The 19411-nt window shown below is 43.6% G+C and overlaps 1 protein-coding gene across 2 annotated transcripts in view; it reads left to right on the top strand.

Annotated features, from left to right (window-relative positions):
• BAG1 (BAG cochaperone 1) overlaps positions 1-19411 on the top strand; it is a 290841-nt gene that overhangs the window by 46940 nt on the left and 224490 nt on the right. The window contains exons 2-3 of one of the 2 annotated variants that reach the window (XM_069219547.1): positions 14561-14633; positions 15334-15462. In XM_069219547.1, the coding sequence (XP_069075648.1) occupies positions 15399-15462 (64 nt within the window). In that variant the 5' untranslated portion in view covers positions 14561-14633; positions 15334-15398. The remainder of the gene's footprint in view (positions 1-14560; positions 14634-15333; positions 15463-19411) is intronic. The other variant, XM_069219546.1, reaches the window with a different exon arrangement.

Raw genomic sequence — 19411 nt, 5'->3', positions numbered from 1 at the left:
AGAGGAGTGCTTGAATTGGCCTGCGGTATAAAGTGAGCCTTGGCCTTGCATGAATGAAAAGCAGGGCATCTTGCAGGGCTCACATAAAAAAGTATGACGTTGCATCACAGATCACAGTAGGTGCTGCTTCCAATTAAGCTAAAAGGATTTGAATAGAAAATGGAGAGAGAGGTTATTTTATTTGTTTCCAGTTCTATTATAAAAAATAAAAAAAAGAATTCAGACAAAATGAACATAAACCGAGTAAAACATAAATAGTAACTCCAGTTGATTATAAGCGAGCAGTGTTTTTACTTTCATGCAATTTACATGAAATAAAGGAATAATGAACGGTTGGGTCTGTAACAGAATAGTAGAGATGATAAAATTGAGTTGGGGAGAAAAGGGAAGGAGGTGTGGCCCCCACATCCACCCTCCAGTATACACCCAAGTCATATAACTAATCAAACCACACATCATTCCTTGTTTAACACATCAAAAGAGTTTGCACTAATCGGCAGCATGTTTGTTTACATCTGATATCCCTGCTTCCTGAGTTCCCAGGTGCACCGAAAGAGGCCTGGTGTCCTCTTTTGCTTTAGTATAAGTATTAAGGGAGAGGCAAGTCTAGAGGGGTAAGACAAACAAAAGAAGGTAAGAGGTGGGTAGATGATAAAGTACAGCAGAGAAGAGACGGCTGAACATAAGGGGCAAAACATCAAGAAAGAAAAAGGCACTGGAGGAAACAGATGGAGAAGGAGTGATGTGTGTATGTAATGGCAGATTCGGTTACAGAAGGGAAGAGTCTTGGCAAGTTAAATGGAACAGCATGCATAAGAGAGGAATGTAAGAGGGGCAGAATCCACACATACATGTAAGAATCTTAGGAAGAGATAGATGTAAAGTAACAAGAGCATTGATGTAACACAAGATGATTGGGCCCCTCTCTGCAGAATGTGGTAATGGGCCCCTCAGTCCCCCACATCTCAAATCTATCCATTAGTCATGTGTCGAAAGGGAGCCCCCTGATGGGCCGGGATCCCCCTGCAATGTTTAGGGCCCATCTGTGCAGCAGGGGCCTGCATTGTGCCCTGGCACAAGAGGTGAAGCAAGGTAAGAGGCTGGAGGAGAAGAGTGGTGAATAGCAGCGCCTGCAAGGGAGAGGTGGAAGCTAGAGGGGCAGAACCAGTGAATGCAGAGTAGAGGTGAGAGACAGTTGAATCATGAAGAGTAGAGCATGGACGGGAGAGGTGGAAATGGAGGGCCAGAACCAGTGAACAAAGTTGAGGCTGAAGAGAAAGATGAAACATGAAAGGCAGTGCTTGGATAGGTGAGGTAGATATAAAAGAAGTGGAACCATCATGCAGGGCCGGCTTCACCGCAGTGGCGGAGGAGTGTCGCCCCTCTGGCTAGGAGATGTAAAATAAAACAATATCTTACTATTGTTTGATTTTTCAACTACTGGCTCAGCCAGCAGGGAGGGGCGGGGCTGGGTCATGGGAGGAGGGAAGAAGAAGGAGGAGGAGAGAGTGCACCTAAGTGCACATGGTTGTTTGGTCGGCCGTCTCAGGCTAGCCAAACACACATGCACACTTAGGTTTCTCCAGCCCGGCTGTGCTGAACAGCCAGGCGGGAGAAAGTCCACAGACTCCAGGGCTGTGTCTGAGCGGCAGTCCGAGCCTCTCAGACCAATCATGGCACTGCTTTCATGCTAGGTTTATCCTGAAAGCAGTGCCAGGATTGCTGGGGAGCCTGTGCTTGTGTCCCAGTGAATGCTGGGACACCACGGGAAGAGGAGCAATGAGCGAGGTGGCAGGAGTCGTCGGTGGCGGGAAAGGTAAGTGTTTTTTTTAATTTTTTATTGTTGTTTCCCTCTCCACCACCCCTATTGATATGTGCAGCGGCCGGCGCCATCAAGAGAACTTAAGTGTCATGAAGAGGGAATGGATTGGTGTTGGATGTAAGAGAACAGGACAACCAAAAGCAGGTAGGAGACTGAAAGAAAGATGCAGGGGAGAGGTAGATTTTAGAGAGGTAGAACCAGTGAGAGAAGGTTATAGGCTCTGGAGAGATGAGAGGTGAAGTGTTCAGCAGGTAGGTGGAAGGTGGGTGTAATAGGGACAGAATCAGTGAGAATGGTAAGAGACTGTAGGAGAGGTAAGGTGAAGTGTATAGCATAAATGAGAGACGTGTATGTAGGAGAGGCAGAAACAGTGGGATAAGGTAAGAGACACGGGTCAAAAAGGAGAAGTGGATATAAAGGTGACAGACCTACAGAAAAGTTAGGAGGCTGAAGGAAGAAATGAGAGGTGAAGGGCAGTACATGGATGGGAGATTTAGATGTAAGAGAGGCAGGACAGTCAAGAAACCTTGCGTGGAAAAGAGAGAGGGGATGGTGAGAGGTAGATATAGAAGGGAGGAATCGGTGAGAAAAGACGCAGGGGTAGAGGTGAGGTGAAGTGTACAGCATGGAGTATAGGAGGAACATAACCAGAAAGAGAAACAACAAAGCTGAGGATAGTGTAGAGATCGATGTGAGAGGGGCAGAGCCATCAAAATAAGGTTTGAGGAAGAGATTTGAAAAAGAGTAGAGCATGAAGGGGAAGTGGTAGTGTAAGAAGGGCAACATCAGGGAGAAAAGATTAGAGTGTTTCGGAAGATGGAAATGAAGAGAGTGTGTATTTAGGACAGAACCAGTAGAAAAAAGTTATGAGGCTGGGGAGAGATGATCAGTAATGGTAGTGCATTGATAAGACATGTGGCTATAAGAAAGGCAGAACTCGCAAGAGAATATAAGCAGAGTGGCAAGAGAGAGAAGGGCGTGGAAGAAAGAAGAACCACCAAGACATAGTAAAAAGCTGGGGGGAGGGGAAAAAGGAGGAAAATGTGGATGTTAGATGTGCCGAACCAGCGAGAGAAAGTTTGAGGCTTGGTAAGGGATGGGAGACAAATAATAGATCAGGGAGGTAAAGTTTGATGTAAGAAGGGCGGAATGCAAGAGGAGAGAGGGAAGGAGGCGGGGAGAGGTGTAAGTAACAGGAGCAGAAGCAGCAATAGGAGATAAAAAGAAAGGGGAGAAAGAAAAGGCATAACCAACAGAAAAGATAAAGGATGGGTTGATATTTGAGAGGTGAAGGGCAGGGAAGGGAGATGTGGATGTAAGAGGGGAAGAACAATCAGGAGAATGTGAGAGTCTGGGTGGAAAGATGAGAGGTAAAGAGTAGAGCAAACTAATAGGCTGGACAAGAGGTGAGGTGAAAAAAGCACAGAGGAGAGACATAGATGTGAGTGTGGAGAATATGCCCAAAAAAAGTAGGAGGCTGGAGAGGTAAAAATGTCTTTTAATTAGCATGTGCTGCTAAGTACATTGACAAAAAGAACAGATGACGGACGGAATGCTGAACAATGCAAACATTCACCCCCAGTCACAAAGATCTGGGTTTAAGCCATTGTTTTTTTTTTTTGCCCACCACGCCTACTTATTTGCATATGGCAGGGTCCAAATAAGTAGGCGTGGTGGGCAAAAAAACAAAACAATGGATTAAACCCAGATCTTTGTAACTGGGGTGAATGTTTGCATTGTTCAGCATTCTGTCTATCATGTGTTCTTTTTCCCTTTGTCGCCGTAAGTGGCATGGGTATGCCCAGATGTGGATCCCGTGCTCACTGCGCCACTTGATTCACGCTGGCCCGGCTGATGAGGGGTGATACCCTGAAACTGTTCCCAAGATGCTTGTTTCTGGTCCAGGGAAGGCCTGGCTTGGCAGTTCAGGCTGGATTGTTCCCAGGGGGAACAGGTTCAAGACTGATTTGCATATGGCGGGGTCCAAAATATATTTGGAGCCATCTCAGTGATATCCATCCTTGGTAAATAGCTAAGCTGCTTCCATTGTGCCTGAAAATGAATGGTCAATTGACACTTCCGATGATGCCACGTCTTCTTATATTACATGTTATGCGAATTAGAGGGGCCTCGTATGTTCCAGTTCTGACCGGGGCCCCACAAATCCTAGAACGGGCCCTGGGTCCCCCTGCTCTATTTTGAGTCTGGTGGACTGTCACCTTTCTGACAGTGGTGTCCTCTCTGGCTCCGTTGTTACAAAGCTTACTCTAGTTAGCCGATAGAGTAGGACCATTTCGATGAAGAAGGCCAGACTGCCAGCTTAATTGAGCGTATGCTCTGTAGTATTTTGCTCTCTGTCATCATAGCCAGAAAACATCTGGCAATACCAGAGAGAAAAAAAAGTAAAATGACGCCCACATCCTTGTAGAAAAGGATGTCATTAGGTCTTTGTTTGTCAGTAACAAAGTCCCATTAGGGACCCTGAAAGAGTCCAGGGATGGCGGACGCAAACCAAACTTATAGTGCATTCAGAGGAACCACAGTGACCTTTGCCACCCTGTCAGACGGATGAGCTGCCTGTTAATCTCTAAATCGTGTTGCATCCATTGTGGTCTGTTTCTCTCAAGCATTTATTCTGTATTGACTGATCTCCTGTTGGCCAACCCACTCCATCTAGTTGAAATCTAAAAAGCAACTGACTGATCTCAGACTGTTCAGACACTTTAATTGCATGAATAATTAAAATCTTTGAAAATGTTCTCTGAAGAAAAAGAAAGAAAAACAGTACAGGAAAATTATGTAAATATAAAATAGTAATGAAATCGTAAAATTCACCAGGATGAAAACATTACAACAAAAATACACCCATATAAAAATCATACGCAAATATATTCAGTAGCAATTAAATTAAAATAGTCAATTGACAGAGGTGCTGTGGGGACTTGAGTTCTGTCGGCAAGATCGTACTCAGTATATATGAGGCTGTGGCATAGTTACAGTAAAGTGCATGAGTGCGTAATTGTTCAGCTGTCCTTCAGACATCAAGTGAATTTGTGCTGTGCAGATTTTTCTTTCCGGCTGCTTGTGCCACCTTAGCAAACTCCCAAAATCGATACATCATAAACGTATGTTTAATAATTTATATCCATATGCATCTGCTTTTCTTTTGTGTTGTATCCAGGCATGGATACATTGCGCTATTTAGTTTGTCCTGCAGTCTGCTCAGTTCTTGAGCACTGGTAGTGATAAATTATCTTAAACACTGCGTGGGGCAGCCTCTTGCATGTTTAGGGCTTTTCCAAAAAAGTGATGATGGGGCAGGCTTCAGGGTCTGCCTGCTAGTTCTTTCCAGTTAATAATATGCAGAGTATCTGGCTTTGATTCTCTCAATTTATGACACAGTATACGAAATGTACTCTGTGTAACTATGAGTTGATTGAGCAGGCCAAATTCTAAATGGGTCTGAGCTGGGGATGCAGTCTTTGGCAGGTGAAAAGTAGATTTATATTTTTTAACCACGAGGGTGTTGAGAAAGCTGACGATTTTACACTCTCATAGGTTATTGCTGGTATTAACTTCGTCTTCATGACCTGAAGGATTGGGTTTAGGCTGGAACCCTATACGTGTTTTGAAGCGACTGCAAATGCATTCTGCAAGGCATTCACTTTGTTTCTGATTGATTCCTTTGCTATGCAAAGTTTCCTCTTAAGTCGATCCATACACCTAAGTACTTGTATTCTGGCACCTTATTAATTTGTTCACTTCTCAGCTTCCAGGTCCCCTTTCTATTAATTATTTTCCCAAAGATGATAATCTTTGTTTCTTTGTTTCTACCAGAATAATTTCCAGCCTGTTAGACCTAGTGTATTCACTTAATTTATCGATCAGTTGCTGAAGTCCCACTCTTTCTTTTACTTAACATCACCAAATCATGGGCATACAGCAGATTAGATAGCGGGCTTCCCCCTAGTTTTGGTATATGAGCATTAACAAGGTCCAGAGCGGATGTGAGATCTGACATATGTAGATTAAATAACAGGGGTGTCAAGATGCACCCTTGTTTAAGCCCTGTTGTGGTGCTCTTTTTTTCTTGAGAGAAATCTGTCATCTCCTAATTTCATCCCTACCCAGGTGTCCATACACAAGACTTCTATTGCTGCTCAGCAGCTTCACGGGGATTGCCCATGATTGTAATTGTTACCCACAGGGTGCTCTTAGAGACCTGGCGAAGGCTTCCTTAAAATCAACAAAGTACATGTATAATATTGTCTGCAAATGGGCAGCCTGGGCCATGGAAAGGAGATTGCCATCAGGTTAAGGTATGCGCCCTTTTCCTTCAGCCCAGATCTTCCAACAGTAATTCTGCAAAATACTTTGTTTCAATATCCAGGAGGCACACTAGCTGATAATAGCTTGAATGCTTCCTCTCCCTTCCCTTAAAAACTGGGTGGATTAGTGAGCCTTTCCGCGAGCCTGGCATTTCTTCTTTACAGAGCACTTCACTGAAGAGCAGCACTACTTTTTCTGCCCAGAAGGCAGAGGAATTTTTAAAAACAGCTTGTGGTATCCCATTTGGACTTGGTGCACAATCAGTACGAGATTTTGTGATGATTTTTTGGTAAGTTGCTATTGGCAGATTCTAAGGTTACCCTTGGGCAGGCTTCGTGTTGGTCTTCGCTGCAAGCATCTGTGGTTAGCGGGGGCATATAACTGCCCAGATCCTACAGGTTGGGCATGGTGGTCAATTGACTGGTTTGTCTCCTCTTTATTTTATCCTATGCCTTCTGCCTGCTTGCTGTTCGGGTTCCACGGCTGTCTGATGAGTTGCTAAAAAAAAATTCCCACTCTTGCTCACTGATATTTGCTTTTTGCCCTGCGCGTTTCACACTCCTTCTGATTGACTATCTGCCAGAATTGCACTGACTTTTTACTCTTGCTGGCACAGGCTAGGTTAGCCTAATATTTATTATAACAATCCTTTTTAAGTTGCCAGACCTCTCTTTAAAGCTTTTTCCTGCCCAATCTTACTGCTAGTATTAGCTCACTGTTACGAAGGATGATTCACAGTAATCGCAGATGTTTACTTAGCAGTTTTTAATACACTTTGTTTCCTGGGGGAGTCTTTCAAATGGTTGTTCTTCTTGAGAGTTGCCAGCGGCACTGCACTTCTTTGAGAATTTCGCAATTGTGTATTCCATAAACTCCTCAAATCTCCTCCTACATTCTTTGTGTAGAAGACTGTGCATTGATCAATAATTGTTTGCAGCTAATCGTCATTCCAGTCTGTCTGTATGCCTAGGCTGACGGTACTTTAGCTTGCTAGGTTGTTCCTTTCTCTGTCTTGGCACCCAACCTGTGAAATTCTCTCTCCTTCTGCATCTGCCATATTGCTAACCATCTTATTTTGAAAAGCCAACAAAAACATGCCCTTTCTATTAAGCAGCATCGCATTATCCTACTGTGGTATTCGAGTATACTTTTATTCATTGTTCTTTGTTAGAAATGGGGTCTTTGGTTGGCAGTCAGGTTACCCCCTGTCCAAGCGAGGACCCTCACTCTAGTCAGGGTGAAAGAGAATCACCCTCAGCTAACCACTGCTTACCCCCTTGGTGGCTTTGCACAAGCAGGCAGGCTTAACTTCAGAGTGCTAGGTGTAAAATATTTGTACCAACACACACACAGCAACTTAATGAAAACACTACAAAATTATACAACACAGGTTTAGAAAAATAGAGAATATTTATCTAAACAAAACAAGACCAAAATGACAAAAATCCACAGTACACAAGTCAATTTATCACTAAAAATGCAAAAAGGGTCTTCAAGTAATTTTAAACACAACGCTACTGCTGTTGTACCTGGGCGCATCAAAAATAACCCCGCACAGGTGAGTGTGCGTCAAAAAGGGCTTGCCATGCGTCGATATCACTCACGAGCAAAACCTTGCGTCGTTTCTCCTTCAGTCAGGTGGGCGGGTGTCGTTTCTTCTCTCCGCAGGAGAGCTATGCGTCGATCTGGTCAGCACTCTCAGGTCCGGGCAGGCCTTTCGGTGTTTGCGTTGAAAATCCAGCTGCACGATGAACCGAAAACCACGCAGCGCGGGTTGCGGTCTCACCAGCCTCCGTCAGTGATGCTGCGCGTCGTTTCTCCAGCCGCGCACATCGATCTCCCCAGCAACACAACAGGCGAGCATTGATTTCAGCCGTGAAGCCGGCGGCGCGTCGATTTTCCAGCTGCAGATCAGAGTGGCGTCGATCTTTTCCCAGCACGGCGGTCTGTGCATGGATTTCTCATTTTTGGCCTGCCAGTTTCTCCTTTCAGGGTCCCAGGAACTGGATGGGCACCACTTGGCAGAGCAGGAGTCTCAGCAGAGGCTCCAGGTGCTGGCAGAGAGAGAAGTCTTTGCTGTCCCTGAGACTTCAAATAACAGGAGGCAAGCTCTAAATCAAGCCCATGGAGAGTTCTTCACAAGATGGAAGGCACACAAAGTCCGGTCTTTATCCTCTGGCACAGGCAGACGCAGCAACTGCAGGATAGCTCCACAAAGCACAGTCACAGGCAGGGAAGCTCTTCTTCCTCAGCTCTTCAGCTCTACTCCAGGCAGAGGTTCCTATTGGTTTCCAGAAGTGTTCTAAACTCTGTGGTTTTGAGTGCCCTTCTTATACCCGTTTTGCTCTTTGAAGTAGGCTTACTTAAAAAAAAGTCTCCCTTGTTTGTGAAATCCTGCCTTGCCCAGGCCAGGCCCCAGACACACACCAGGGGGTTGGAGAATGCATTGTGTGAGGGCAGGCACAGCCCTTTCATGTGTGAGTGACCACTCCTCCCCTCCCTCCTAGCACAGACGGCTCATCAGGAAATGCAGACTACACCCCAGCTCCCTTTGGGTCACTGTCTATTGAGAGGTGCAACCAGCTCAACTGTCAAACTGACCCAGACAGGGAATCCACAAACAGGCAGAGTCACAGAAATTGTTTAAGCAAGAAAATGCTCACTTTCTAAAAGTGTCATTTTCAAACATACAATCTTAAAATCAACTTTACTAAAGATGTATTTTTAAATTGTGAGCTCAGAGACCTCAAACTCCACATGTCTGTCCGCTCCCAAAGGGAATCTCCACTTTAATCATATTTAAAGGTAGCCCCCATGTTAGAGGGACAGGCCTTGCAACAGTGAAAAACGAATTTAGCAGTATTTCACTGTCAGGACATATGAAACACATTACTATATATTCTACCTTCACCCTACACTGCACCCTGCCCTTGGAGCTATCTAGACCTACCTTAGGGGTGTTAACATGTAAGAAAAGGGAAGGTTTAGGCCTGGCAAGTGGGTACAGTGCCAGTGGCAGGTCTGAGACATGATTACAGAGCTACTTATGTGGTTGGTACAACCAGTGCTGCAGTACCACTAGTAGCATTTGGTTTACAGGCCCTGGGCACCTCTAATGTACTTTAGTAGGGAGGTACTAGTAAATCAAATATGCCAATCATGGATAAACTAATTAACCATACAATTTACACAGAGAACATATGCACTTTTGCACTAGTTAGCAGTGGTAAAGTGCTCAGAGTTCAAAAGCCAACAGAAACAGGTCAGGAAAAAAATAGGAGGCAAAAAGATTGGGGATGACCCTGCAAAAGGGCAAATTCCAACATTCTTTAATCTCAAATACATTTCCATTTTCATATCTTATGGCTCCCTTTGCAATGCAGGCATTCATCAAGGCTCAGCCATTATGGCCATTCTGCTCAATGCTTTCCTCAGCCACAATCCCTGCTTCAACTACATTTACGATTAACACATCATCCTCAAAGTTGATCTGGACTCATTAGCCATAGACTCTTGCCTAAAAGCAGTTGACCTGTGGATAGAAGACATCCCCCTAAAGCTTAGTTCCTCAAAAATAGAGATCCTTACATGTAAAAACTAGTCACTGCTCTACAAACTGTACTTTGGTCTCTGAAACTGGGACCTACCACAACTATTGCTAGCACAATGAGTGACCTATTGAGAGTAACAGATGCCTTTATTTTCTTCCACGGGTAATTTATGTTTCTAAATCCTCCTCCTCCGTTCTGGATCATTATGGCCCTAGGCAGCATTTTAACACACCATGGTTTCGCCAAAGGTAACAGGCCACTATCACCTTAGTTTTCTGTCGTCTAGATTGACAGTTATCTGTACATAGCAGCACCAGTCTGTCCTCTGACAACTTCAGCACATTCAGAACAAGGCTACCTGACAGATTCTACAAGTCCATCTATGATTAAATACTCCCTGCCTTTTACGCACTTTGAAGGCTCCAGGAAGCAAAACAAAGCTCTGATAAGGTGCTTTAAATCACCTATCGAGTCCTCTGTGGTGCTAGACCGATCTTCGTACAATTACAAACTATGTATCTACCATTCAAGACAACACTTCAATCTGCTCTGCCTCTGTCTTTGCCCAGACTTTGGTTCACAAAGTCTCAAAGTGGTAGTACCTCCTATTTGGTAAAGACAGCCAAGTTTTGGAACTCAGTAGAGCAAGAATTAGAAGTCTTCAGTTCCACCTGGAGTTCTGAAGAGCTGTAAAGGCTTAACTTTTTCTATTCACTGGACCATGCCTGCCAACCAAATCAAAACAGCACTTATCATGCAATGTGACCGCTATTGTTTGGGGCACTGTGCTTATAAATATACCTTACTGTAATGATCAAATTACCTATTTATGAATGCACTAGGTATATCACCTATCCTTTTGTTCTAGGGAGTACATTTCTACAGAGACGAGGATGAGGTTGTCTTGTCTACCAATGTTTGAGTTCCGTACTTGCAGCATTTTATTCCTACTCCTATGAGTGTGTGCGCAACATACTGCCTGGTCTAAAGAAGGAATCTGGAGCACAACTTTGCACCTGACTTGAGATAAAGGTGTTTGCATTGATAACAATTTATGACGCCACAGGTACTATGTTATCATTGAGTGCAGCCCAATTGCTGTCTAATATGTAATTCCATTTCAAACTATTTTAGGAAATTTGAATGTGAGTACTCCTTTGCAGCTGTGTCCTCTTGTGATTTGCACCGCTACTTTGTATTGGACCGTGGGGAATTAACCTGGTGTGCAGGGACTATTACCACAGCTGCTATTTGTAGATTGGTCATTATCTATTTTTTTTTGCAATCTTACATTAACCCCTTCGCTGACAGGCCTTTTCCCCCCTCAGGTGGCAGGCCTTTTTTTTGGCTATTTGGGGCAGTTCGCGCTTAGGCCCTCAAATTGTTTTGTCAACATAAGCTACCCATGGCAAATTTGCGTCCTTCTTTTCCAACATCCTAGGGATTCTAAAGGTTCGTGGGTTCCCCTGAAGGAGATCAAGAAATTAGCCAAAATACAGCAAACATTTTATTTTTTTTCTAAATGGGGAAAAAGGGCTGCAGAAGAAAGCTTGTGGTTTTCCCCTGAAAATGGCATCAACAAAGGGTTTGCGGTGCTAAAATCACCACCTTCCCAGCTTTCAGGAATAGGCAGACTTGAATAAAAAAAACGCATTTTTCAGCACAATGTTGGCATTTTACTGGGACATACCCCATTTTTACTATTTTTTGTGTGCTTTCAGCCTCCTTCCAGTTAGTGACAGAAATGGGTGTGAAACCAATGCTGGATCCCAGAAAGCTAAACATTTTTGAAAAGTAGACAAAATTCAGAATTCAGCAAGGGGTAATTTGTGTAGATCCTACAAGGTTTTCCTATAGAAAATAACAGCTGAAATAAATAAAAAAAACTATTGAAAACAGCAGTTTTTCTCCATGTTTTACTCTTGAACTTTTTCCTGTGATTTTTGATTTTTTAAAGCAATATACCGTTATATCTGTTGGACTCTCCTAGTTGCAGGGATATATAGGGCTTGTAGGTTCATGAAGACCCCTAGGTACCGAGAGCCAATAAATGAGCTGCACCTTGCAATGGGTTTTTATTCTATACCGGGTACACAGCAATTCATTTGCTGAAATATAAAGAGTGAAAAATAGGTATCAAGAAAATCTTTGTATTACCAAAATGGGCACAAGATAAGGTTTGAGAAGCAGTGATTATTTGCACATCTCTGAATTCTGGGGTTCCCATACTAGCATGTGAATTACAGGGTATTTCTCAAATAGACTTCTTTTTTACATACTGCCTTACATTTGGAAGGAAAACATGTATAGAAACACAAGGGACAATAACACTTGTTCTACTATTCTGGGTTCCTCCCAGTCTCCCTATAAAAATGGTACCGCTCTTGCGTGGGTAGGCCTAATGCCCACGGCAGGAAACGCAACATGTACACATTACATTTTCCTAAAGAAAACTGATGTGTTTTTTGGAAAGTGCCTTGCTGTGGATTTTGGCCTCAAGCTCAGCCGGCACCTAGGAAAATATACCAATCCTGTGCATTTTTTAAAACTAGACACCTAGGGGAATCCAAGATGGGGTGACTTGTGGGGCTCTCACCACGTTCTGTTACCCAGAATCCTTTGCAAACCTCAAAATATGGCCAAAAAACCACTTTTTCCTCCTATTTCGGTGACAGAAAGTTGTGGAATCTGAGAGGAGCCACAAATTTCCTCCCACCCAGTGTATCCCCAAGTCTCCCAATAAAAGTGATACCTCACTTGTATGGGTAGGCCTAGTGCCCTTGAAAGTAAATGCCCCAAAATACTATGTGGACACATCAAAATGATCAAATACTAAACTACCTGTTTTTGTTGGGGTGGTGGCCTGCATTTTTGGTCCTGGGCTCAGCAGCCATATAGGGAAACCTACCAAACCCAAACATTTCTGAAAACTAGACACCTGAGGGAATCCAGGGAGGTGTGACGTGCGTGGATCCCCCAATGTTTTCTTACCCAGAATCCTTAGCAAACCTCAAATTTAGCAAAACAAAACACATTTTCCCACATTTCTGTGTGGGATCACCGCACCGGGACAAATTCCCTACAACCCAACGTTCCCCTCAGTCTCCTGGTAAAAATGATACCTCACTTTTGTAGGTGGGTAAGTGCCTGTGACAGGGAAGAGCCAAAAACATGTCGAAATTGAGGGGGAACCAAAGCGGGTCCAAAAGGGCAGTTTGAAAAACAACATTTTTAGGCTGACAAGTGGGGCAGAATTATTATCGGTAAAGATGAGACAATGCTGGGTGGTGGGAATTTTGTGGAAACCTGCAGATTCCAGAAGGTTCCATTACAAAAATGTGGGAAAAAAGTGTGATTTCCAGCAAAGTTGGAGGTTTGCAGGGCATTGTGGGTAAGAAAATGGTGCAGGGTGCATGTGAAACACACCACCCTGTAATCACCGAGATGTTTAGTTTTCAGATGTGGCAGCATCCCAAAGTCCAAAAAGTGCAGCCCTCACCATTCCAAGTGGGACGATTTTGAGAGTTAGCCAAGCTCTCAGGGCCCAAATGTAAAACCAAAACCCAAAATAATCAAGTGTCCTCTTGCTTGCCGTGGGATAAGATGTTTTAGTGTGCAGGGGAGAGCTGAAAGACTGTTACCCCCTTCAGTTGGGGTGGGGGCATAACCAAGCCCAAACTGGTTGGCAGCCACTACCCCACTATTTATTTATTTTTTGGAATTCCCTGGCATCTAGCAGACTCTCTGCCCACCCCCCGAGGGTGTGCATCGGGGGTAATTGCCCCATCTGAAACCTGGTGAGCAGAAAATCTTTGGCCCCATTTATTTGGTCCACGCAGTAGCGCTCTCCCTCCTGAGCCGGTCCAAGGATGTAACGGTTACGTCCTTGGTGCCTCTGCGCCGCAGCCAAGGACGTAACAGTTACGTCCTTGGCTGCCAAGTGGTTAAACATAAATCTAAAATATATTTTCCAACACCCCTATCTAATTCATTACTCTTCTGATTTCCCAGTGTATAGCACTGTATATGAGCACCTTAAATTGGACATAACAGGAGGCCAATTCAGATTTCTTTTAATTGGATGCAAGCATGCTAGGGGAACATGATAGCAGATAGAAAAGGATGCTGACTGCTGAAGCCTGTATGTTCATTTTCTTGCTTGTGGTGATAAAAGAGAGGCCAGATAACACATATTTAGTATCCAGAAAATGTCAGTTGATAGTTTCATGCTGGACTAAACATGGACCCATTTATTAAAATTGCAGGGTGGTACCTTATCCTCGAAGGAATATGTAGTAACATTTTTCACAGAAAAGTGTTCCCTCTAGATTTATGAGTATTTTAAATGGTTTAACGAATTAGCATCCCTTTGCAGTTTTATCCACGGGATAAGGACATCATATTTCAATTTATAGATTTGCTTTCATTTTTTTTTGTCATTTATGTTTGCAATTACAGAAAGATCCTATAAGTCAAGAAGGAAGGAGGAACACTTTCTGAACAGTACATATATTGGGAACATATATAGGTTTAAAAAGAACATTGTGCTTTGCAAGATTACATAGAAAAAGATTAGGGCACGTGCATAAGACTCTTTTGACACCTCACTGATATTCTTGTAAAATCAAGTATGGCGTTCACTATCCTGCGTCTGAAATATTCCTCATATTCTAGTTACTTATATTTTAAGTGGTCTAGAGGCACAATATGGGTTCTTCTTATTTTTTATTGCAGTTCATTTATTCAACCCATCACTATCCCACATTCCTTCAGGTTTCAGCCCAATTATTCAGACTTCTAATGGAGCCTTCTTCAGAACAAAGAAAATTTTTATCATCCTGTTCTTGCTTCTATGCAGACCTCTTAAACGAAGAACCTGATTGATTAGGCAGTCGGTGAACGTCTCCGCAGCTGTCTGAAAAATTGTCAAGGTGAATTCACAAGTGTGTCTGGGTGGGGGTAACTGTTCTCTGTCACAGTGATGCGGCTGGCTACTGCATTTAATGAAGACTAGAACTCAGTCTGTAAGTGATACCTTCAGCAAAATTGCTGTGTATCTATTTATTTATTTACTGATCTTTTGAGTCTGTAAATTTTCAATTAGAAAAGATGGTTTGGAAAAGTAATTTAGATGTCTTTTTGTGTGTCGTACATTTTAAGTTTAGCCCCTATGTCTTAAGTTAAGCAAAAGGCAGTTGCAGTAATAATTTAATAGGTAGCCATTCTATAGTAAGAGTTAATGTGAGACCAGTGACTGAAATTATATCTAACACGAGAGAATGCAAATTCTACAGTTCAGCCTCTCCTCTAAAATGTGAGCATTGCATTGCCTGACTGACCAGTATGTGCACTTTTTTACAAGCTTTGTAAGGCATTCATTTGCACCCTTGTTAATGTGTTTTGATTGAAATTAAGAAGGGATGCTGTTCGTTTTGAAATGAACCCTTCAAGTGCCCAAAAATGACCGTTGGCTGTGACCTTACTCATTAGAATGGTTAAATGTGATTTATTTTTATTTTTTTAACTTTAGAGCTTACATAGAACTTCTGTGGCCTTAGAGTACATAATCTATTATCAAACCCACCCTTTTCACTTTACAATCTAGTGTTGATCTATTTATGTTTCCTTCAGGCAGTGAAAAGCATAAACTTCAGATTGTGGCCCAGGAGGACGGTGATGAACCCACCTTGCAAGACATGGCTGTAATGCTTGAGCAGATCACTGGAGTCCCCCTGAGTTTTCAAAAATTGATCTACAAAGGTAGTTGTTTCTACTAAAAGTTGATGGAAATGGATACAACGTTGTGTGTTTAGGATGAATCAATGTGCTAGAAGAGCAGTTGTAGGATGAATTTATGTGGTCTATGGCCTTAAGCAAAACTAAACATCTTATGTAATTACCAGGGGAATGAAAAAAGAATGGCACACATGTTCAGCCTGAAGTTTACAGTAGACATATGGCTTTACTTATACATTCCGTTTTCTCATTTACTCCCCTCCACGGCAGACGCAGTAAAGCTTTCACACCTATTTTCTGGTTAATAAAGGGGCACACAAGGTATAGGTAAACTGTGGGTCTAGTCAAGCCCTGAGGGAGGGAGAGAGATAGTGTTTACAGGGGGGACATTGATGAGTTTACGGGTTGTATGTGGGTTTGTTCATGTCAAGGATGTATATTATTGTAACAGAAGTAGATATGATAATATGGTAGACAGAGAAAAGCTAAAAGAATGCTGAGAGTAGCAATAAACAAGTCTGCAGAAGTGGAAGTGTTCATCCAGGAGGATGAATATTCATGTTATTATGTGACTGGTGTGATTATTTTTCCAAGCACACCGCCCGGTCACACTTCCTCTCTGCAGTGACATATTTTCCGTCGTGAAGTATAGCTACAGAATGATTCACGTGCCACTGGTTGCCTTCAGTACAGTTGTCTATGGCGTAACATCTGACCTGTATGAATTGAGACTTGATAAAATTCCACCTTTACTCCATTTTTGTTGGTGCTTTCCTCTGCGTGAGATCCATTTTTGTCTCTCCTTTCTTCTTGCCCCCCACAAAGAGCAAAAAACCTGATAAAAGACAAAATCCTAAACAAAGACACAATCAAACTCGAATACTGTTGCAGTGTACTCCTATGAATCTCTTATAGTGATTTAAAGCCTTCAGAAAAACCTTCATTTTTGTCATCACATGCTTAGCGTTTTTTATGAGCTACTTTTTTACAGCAACATTCAACTTTAACATTACTCATCAATCTAAAGAAAAAATGAACACAAATAGCTGCTGAACTCTCCACAGCATCAGTAACAAGATGTTCACCTATTCAGTACCCATCTCCCATGTCACGCCAAGCGTTATTCATTTGTCCCGTTGACTTACCCTCACCTTCATCTCTGCATAGCACGATTTGAATGTAGTTCAGCTGTTATAAAAATGTAATTACCAGACGCCCAAAAGGATATCTATCTTTTTTTTGCATTCTTTTGCTATTTGGACTCTGGTAAAAACAGAAAAACAATTTTGCAATGAAATTGGCTTATTTGATTCTTTGTTAATTGAGGTGTAATTTTCACACACGTTCCCCGAACTGCATAAAGGCCAAATCCCAGATGTAAGTGTTCATAGGACATTTCCTTCATTTAGATCTGGAGCAAAAACTTCAGTGTGGATCTTAGGCACATGTTAAAGCAAAGCTATAAAGCAAATTTAAAAAGCCAGATGCAACACAATTGTAATGCATCTGTAAATTTAAACAACATATAGACAGTTTTCAGTACTTACTTTGGAAAGAAAGACATATTCTTTTTTTTGTAATTCTTTTTTATTTATTTTTTTCAAACCATAAAAAGGGTTCTCATTGTCACATCATGCAATGAATAAAGGGTGTATACATGTGTTACTTGGCAGCATGCCTCATTGTCAACGACACATCATTCAGTCTTTCGTGGCCCTTCACCTGACCTCTCTCTATCTAGACCAAGGAGTGGTTACCACCTCCCTCACCCTCCCTGCCCTCCCACATGTCTCAATCGCTGCCTGATACCCGAGCAGCTGCCCAGACCTCCCATACTTTTTCCTGTTTCTTGGGGCATCCTCTGCTCTCATATATGACCTTCTCAATCTGCTGGCACCAGTCCAGTTCGTGTTGCCAATCTGATATTTGTGGGGTAACTGCTCTCCCCCAGGCCCTTGCAATGTTGTGTTTCGCCACTCTGGCTACCAGTCTCAGCCATATTTCTGTATATTTGGGCCAGGTGTGTTCTCCTGAGATCCCTAGAATTAACCATTTAGGATCCAATGGTATTTCCAGTGCAATGAAGCGGGTCATCTCTCCCACCACTCCTCCCCAATAGTCCTTTATGTGAGGGCATGCCCATAATATATGCATGAATGTGCCATCTTCGCCACAGTGCCTCAGACAGCGTGGATTCTTCGCCCTGCCAATCTTAAGTAATAGAGTGCTTGGATAGTACAATCTATGTAGATTTTTCATTTGTACCAGTTTGAATCTAGCCCTGATGGCGATGTCCCTGGCGCTGCCAATGTCCTGCCCCGCACTCCTCTTCCTCTAATGGTCCCAAGTCTGTTTCCCATTTCACCTTCAAGTTACGAAACGGGTAGGGGGAGTTGGTAATTAATTTCTTATAAATTACGAAGTGCCTCGCTTAAGAATTGGCCCCAGTAGGATTTGATCTTCCAGCAGGGAAGCATCCTGCAAGCTGTCCCCATCCCTAATGTCTCTCCTCAAGGCATGTCCGGGCTGCATGTATCAAAAGTGTTCACTGGGTGCCAGTGCGTACTCCTCTCTAAGTGTCTCAAAGCTAACAAATGCCTGTCCCCTCCATACGTCTCCCAGGCGTTCTATGCCAATCGTCTCCCATCTTCAGAATCCCGATAAGCCTTGTACCTCTGATAACTCCTCACTGTACAACAGTGGGGTGAGGTCAGTGAGCTTTCCCAACCATCCCAGGCGTTTAGCCGCCTCTCTCTAAGCCTTAGTCACTGCCAGCGTACAAGGCGACAGAGCCCTCTCTTGTCTGGTGTCAAGTAGCAGGGCCTCGGGACCCCTGTCCCATCAAATGTCTTTCTAACTTGTATGCTGGGTCCTGTTGGTCCCCAAACATCCAGTCATTTACCACCAAAAGGTGCAATGCCCAGTAGTATTTCTGAATATCTGGAACTGCCAATCCCCATGTATGATCCCCTCTGTAGCTTGACAAAGGCAGTCCTTGGTGTCTCCCGCCCCTAACAATCTGCGCACATCTGAGGCGATTATACCAAATACCTCACGCGTAATGCTATATGGGGTGTTTTGCAGAACATACAGGAGGCGCGGCAGGCTCATCATTTTATATAGCGCAGCTTTCCCCATGAAGGTCAGTGGGAGGTTGTGCCAGTGTGTCACATCCCCTATGAGTCTCTCCAGTTGGGCAGTCAGGTTTTTCCTCAAGAGGTCCCTGGGGTCTCTGGTCACAAAATTTCCCCAGTAGCAAAATCCATCTGTCACCACCGGGGCCCCACAGTCTCCCGGGAGGCTGGGTTCTCTTCCCGCCAGAGGGTATACCACCGATTTGGACCAATTTATCGTGTATCCAGAGTGGTCACCAAAAATTCAAAATATTTGCATGAGCCTGCCTATCGTAAGTCAGGGCTCTGAGACATAAAGCAGAATGTCATCCGCATATAGGGATATTCGTTCCTCCCAGGCTCCCGAAGTTTGGATTCCCTTCACCAAAGGGTCCTGACGGATCCATGCTGCCAGTGGCTCCAGCGCTAGAGCAAAAAGCACGGGGTGCAGCGGACAACCCTGTCTGGTACCCCTCCGCAGCTCAAATTCACGTGACACGACTCAATTGACCTTTACTCGCGCCATGGGGGTGGCATACAGCAGCCAAGTCCATTTACAAAACTGTGGCCCGAACCCCCGCCTCTCCAGGACCGCAAACATATAGTTCTACTCTAGGGAGTCAAGCGCAGTTTTGGTGTCTAGCGCCATCAGGGTCACCTCGTCTGCCCCCGGCTCTGCGGTCAGGTGCAGCACACCAAACACTGTATAAAGCCCGACTGATCTGGATGCCCTAAGGATCCTATTACTCCTCGCAACGTGTTGGCCAACACTTTGACTAATACCTTGGCTTCCATATTAAGGAGGGATATCTGTCTATATGAACTACACCTCTTCCTTATGTATCACCTCAATTGTGGCT

Source organism: Pleurodeles waltl, chromosome 2_2 (genome assembly GCF_031143425.1).
Source record: "Pleurodeles waltl isolate 20211129_DDA chromosome 2_2, aPleWal1.hap1.20221129, whole genome shotgun sequence".
NCBI lineage: Eukaryota > Metazoa > Chordata > Amphibia > Caudata > Salamandridae > Pleurodeles > Pleurodeles waltl.
Note: the sequence above shows the minus strand (reverse complement) of the source record. Positions and strands in the feature narration are given on the sequence as shown.